At 41.1% G+C, this 5,663-nt stretch overlaps 1 protein-coding gene across 1 annotated transcript; it reads right to left on the reverse strand.

Moving 5' to 3' along the window:
* Positions 1-2,708: 2,708 nt before the first annotated feature.
* LOC119597873 (sphingomyelin phosphodiesterase-like) lies at positions 2,709-3,888 on the reverse strand (the record flags this gene model as incomplete). The annotated part of the gene is given in 2 exon segments (XM_037947530.1): positions 2,709-2,909; positions 3,776-3,888. Coding segments are annotated over 2 exon segments (290 nt in total), but the record flags the coding sequence as incomplete, so codon positions are not given.
* Positions 3,889-5,663: the final 1,775 nt, after the last annotated feature.

A 5,663-nucleotide genomic window follows, 5' to 3' on the forward strand; every position in this document is an offset into this window, starting at 1 on the left:
TCTAGAGGGGACCTGTACTGTTCCAGTAAGTTCCTTCATCCCTCTGAAATAGTCAACCACAGACTATTTCATCACAGTGAGGGAGAAAGACTAACTTTTATCCAGGTACTTCCTATCACGGGAACTTGATGTTCTGTCTAGCAGCTGCTATTAGACAGAACCTGGCTGAAGGCCTGACAAGGGGGCTCTACCTGCCTATCGCCCTATTCGAAAGAAAAAGAGTGGCAGTCATCAGATGGTCTGCCAGACCAATCCCTAACAAAAGAATGGCAACTCTATGCACACCGTAAGGCAGGCCTTCTAAGGCCCCCCAGACACACCCTCCCCTGCGGGAGGTAAAGGTCTGCCCACGTCCGAGCACGCGCCCGAAGATGGGGTCCAGTTCACCAGAAGGTGTGCACAGAGTCATCCTAATGCCGAAAATTCGCATAGGAAAGAGTAGGCTAGTAGGGCACGAAGCTACATGCAAGCACATAGCATCGTGGCATCAAACAATGGGGGGGCGCGTAACCGTCCGGTAACGCGGAAGAGCCGAGGCCGAGATTGCATGGGACCGGGCGCGGTGCATCTCTTTAATATGCCCATGCAAAAGCCACACGATCGAGGGATCATGGCATCAAGGTAACTCTCTTGGCGTTGCTCGGCTCCACCCGCTGCGCCCCGTCCGCCACCCTTGCCGGAACCGATCATCCCCTCTCTCTCTCTTCTGTGACTAAGTGTCTTTGCTACTGTCTTTTATCTCGGGTCGGCACGCTAGGCGGGGCGATGACCCGTCTTACAGGAAAATAGGTGTGGCTGATCCAAGTGTCAGCTTAGGACGCTATTTCCTGATTGGCTGGCTGCGGATCGTCGCAATTCATAGGTCCGCCCTTCGATCGGGCTTTGAGGGTGATTTTCCTATGATGCGGAAATGACCAGATTCTCCAGAAAGGTCAAAGTCGCGGGTACTGCCTGGGACGCATCTTTGTCCGACCCCTGGGTGATATACGAAACTCGGTAGTTAAGAAGGTCACATCTGTATATTGTAACTTGATCATATTTTCTCAGTTCAGACGTTTGCGTTGTTACTCTAAATATAAATACTTTCATATTTGCACTGTTAAACTCCACATATAAATACTTTCATATATATATATATATATATATATATATATATATATATATATATATATATATATATATATATATAATTATATATATGTATGTATATATACTGTTACACGCACCTGGTTTCCATGTCTAGGGTATGATTAATATTTCCATTTAAACGAATATTTTTAAGACCTAGATGGGCAGTGTTGTAAAATATTGATCAGCACTGACTAAAAATTAGGGTAGGTCAATGACAGAATGAGTGAACAATAACTAAGCAATTATTTAAGAAAAGAAACATTACAAAATTAGAAACATAAAATTATTCAGTGATAAATCTAAAAAGTGAAGAGTCATTCCCTTTACCCAAACCCACACATAAAACATTGGCAACTTATAAAAGAGCAATGTGGCCCATAGTACTGCTTGCTCTGACCGACTAAATCAGTAAAAAAACTGGTTCAGGTATTTCACTTAATACATAAACACCTTACACTCTTTGACCAACCTTTACAATGTAAATACTTCAAAGGGTAGACATTAAGCAATCTTTCTAGAACTTACGAAAAGCAACCATGACTTAATTACTCAAATTTCCGGCTTGAAAACAAGCAAAGGGATTTGCACACTGTTTATCTCCCATGATGTCGGGCAGTCTTTTGGAAATCCACCGAAGTTAGTTACGTTCATTAATGTTTAGAATACAAATCAATTTCTTAAAATAATCTTGGTTATTTTAATTTATATTGCTTCCAAAATCATTGGATAGCAACTTACCTTCGTACCAACAAATTCCATGGATAGCAGTGGTATCTATCACCGTTGTTTGCGACTGTATCAAAAGTCTTTATATGCCATTACCATTGTCCTTTTTATTAATATCTTAATTACGTTATGATTGAAACCAAATGCGTTGTTGTCATTATTCTTTAGTAATAATAATTTATCAATACAATTATCATTATTTGCTATTTTACCACAATCTTTATTATTGTTGTTGATGTCATTATCATAATTATAGGATTATTATCATGTTTTTTATGGTTGCTGCTGCGGCTCCTACTACTACTACTACTATTACTACCCCTACTATTACTACTACTACCACTATTACTACTACTACTATTACTACTACTATTATTACTACTACTACTACCATTAACTGCTGCTGCTGCTACAATTACTACTACTACTACTACTACTACTACTACTACTACTACTACTACTATATTACTGCTAAGGCCGCGGTGGCCGAGTGGTTAGAGCATCGGACTCAAGACTGTCACGACGTTAATCTGAGTTCGAGGGTTCGAGTCACCGGCCGGCGCGTTGTTCCCTTGGGCAAGGAACTTCACCTCGATTGCCTATCTAGCCACTGGGTGACCAAGCCAGCCCAAGTCAGTGCTGGTCCCAAGCCCGGATAAATAGAAAAAATGATTACCTAGAAAAGGTAACACCGGCACTCTCCGTGGAAAGGAACTGGGGACCCTGCCACGTACTCACTCCAAGAGCATCACAACATGAAAACTACAATTAAGTATCATGCTGTGACCACGGCGGCTCAAACATGAACCTACCGTTAAAAAAATATAAATTACTGCTACTACTACTACTACTATCTTTATTACTACCAAGGCAGCTTACGAGTTGACAGGGGCTGATTCGTGATTTCCCAGCACCGGGAAGACGGGCACAGCTGGAAAGCTTTCTCGCAGCATCTGCACCGTCTCCTGTATCACTTCCACGTTCTCTTGTCTCGACGTATTCCAGACGTTGTGCGGTACGAGGTCGCCCGTCCAGATGATGAAATCGAGGTCCTGTTAGAAGTGGAGAGGTTCTGTGTAAACGTGAGGAAGGTAGATGTGTATGTACAGGGAAAGTATGAGTATATGTATTGGAATATGTATGTAGGGGTCCTCCGTCCAGATGATAAAATCGAGGTCACGTTAGAAGTGGAGCGTCTTTAGATAGATATGTGGATGCTGATAGTTTGTTATGTTCGTTGTCCGTTTCCAACTAATTTTCGTGTGAAGAAATGTTAGAGGTTTATTTTTAGGTTTATAACTCGGAAATTTTAGTTGATAATGTCATTAATTTCTTTCTTTTGTTTTATTTTAATCTAAAAGACCCATATATTATATATATATATATATATATATATTATATATATATATATATATATATATATATAGAGAGAGAGAGAGAGAGAGAGAGAGAGAGAGAGAGAGAGAGAGGTATGCTGTCTTGTATCTTTTTTGTTTCTATTTTTGATAATATCTTTATAACTGTTTCTATGTTGCTCAAACTAGAAGATTACCTTTTAGCTATCAGCTACAATATTACCTTTTGCTTAACCAGGAAAAAATACATATATATATATAATATATATATATATATATTTTAAATTATATATTGTATACATATACATATATATTATATATATTATATATATACAAATAAAATATATATATGATATATATATATATATATATATATATATAATATATATATAATATATACTATATATATATATATTATATATAGATATATATAAAATATAATATTATATATTATATATATAAAATATATATATATATTATATACTTATCCTATGCAATAATCCAACTAGCAAATTACCAGATAATTTAGTGAAAGGCAAAAGATAAGATATTGGTTGACTCACCGGGTGTGTGTTGGCTATATGATCGTACATAGCCTGCAGAAGCCACTTAGGAGCATCACAATTGCGATAGTCTCCCCACTTCCCCGCTGCCGCTTGTGGTCGGTCAAGAGGTCCTGCGACATAGAAAACGGGATAAAAGTCTTAGATAAGGATAAGTCCGATATGCGAAGCTTAGCCTCGCCCGGGCTATGCAATGAGGGGAGCCCGGCCTGTGTCGACTAATGCCGACTCGCCCCACGTGTGTCAGCTGGGCTTTCCTTTGTCTGAAACCTGGTCCTTACCCGCTGTGGTGCCCAGCCACAGCAGTAACCTCGGGGCGACAATTGTAACTTTTCGCGCCTGGGCGGAGCGCGAACCGCCGTCTCTTTGGATGAGAGGCCGACACGTTACCACTGTACTAACCCGGAGCCTAAAACTATTAGAGGATATTTTCATGTGCATCTAATTATTTCAAGTTTCGTTTTTTTTCTACATCTTTTTCCGTTTTTGTTATTTTGTTGTTTATTGTATTTGATTAAGTGTTATATTGCTTCAGTTTCTTATATGTATATTCAGTCTTTTTTAAAGCATATCATCTTTGTGTCTAATTTATCTTCGTATCCTCTAAATATTTTGGTTAACGCTGTTGCTGTTGTAGTTGTTATTGTTATTTGTTGTTGTGGTTGTTGTTGTAGTTCTTTTTCTTCTTCATTTTCTTCTATCTCTTCTTCTTCATCATCATCTTCGTCTTCTTCTCTTCCTCTTCTTGTAGTTCATCTTCTCCCTCCTCTTCCCTCTCCTCCTTTTTATTCACAATCCACAGCAAAAATGGCCAGACAGACACACACATATATATGCATAAAGAACTATAAAAGACAAAAAAAATACCAAACGATCTTCCATAAAATTCCACTAAGCGAAGCTTAGTCTCGCCCGGGCTATGCCATGAGGGGAGCCCGGCCTGTGTCACTAATGCCGACTCGCTCACGTGTGTCAGCTGGTGCTGACTCGCTTGCTTGCTTGCTTGAGATTTGCGAAGTTCTGGCTTCGCCTGGGCCTTTCACTTATGGCCCGGCCTGTGTCAGCTTTTTATGGCTGTCTCATTTGTTTCTCTGACACTCGGTGCTTACCGTGGCAGTGGGATTGCCAGCAGGCGAGTCTGGAGCAGTCTCCTGTAGCCGTGGTGTAAGCATCTCGCATAATCTCTTTACCAGCACGACGGCTGTGTTCTGCGGGCTTTGTCTTAGGAATGATACAGGACATTAATGTATTACAGGACATTAATGTATTAAAAAGGGCTAGACTGAGAACCCCACCCTGTGGCGTTCCATTCTCTAGTGGCATGTGCTGTGATAGGTGACCTTGGAATTTGACTCTGGCTGTTCTATTCCTAAAGTAGTCACCTATCCAAGCCAGGAGCTTACTTCTGATTCCTTTTTGGATCAGGCTCTCCTGAATTGCAAGAGGACTTGCCAATTCAAAAGCCTTCTCCAGGTCAAGGAATATTGCCACAGATATGCCCGTGCTTATTGTGCTCAAGAGCATGGCTATGCTGGGCGTGTGCTCATGCCCCTGGTGAACCGTGGAGGTGTTCGTTGGGGGTCCCATTTTCTATCGGAGCCGGTTCAGTACCATCCTTCGGCAGTCTTGGCCAGACCCGCTGAGGAGAGAGATTGGGGGGTACTTCCCCGGCTCCTTGGTTTAGGGATGGGAACTATGGTAGCCCTCTTCCAACTCTGGGGTTTGAGTGGAAGTTTTCCCCGGACCTGTTGATGAGTTGCAGGGAAAGCAAGCTCACTACCAGTCCCAGGTGGAAAATCGATGGGGGGGTTAAAGGTTTTGATTTCCCCTCAGAAAGCCAACGGGGGCTGTGTTGGAATCTGCTTTAATATGCTCTCCCTTCGTGAGG

This window comes from Penaeus monodon, chromosome 40, assembly GCF_015228065.2.
Source record: "Penaeus monodon isolate SGIC_2016 chromosome 40, NSTDA_Pmon_1, whole genome shotgun sequence".
NCBI classification, from domain to species: Eukaryota; Metazoa; Arthropoda; class Malacostraca; order Decapoda; family Penaeidae; genus Penaeus; species Penaeus monodon.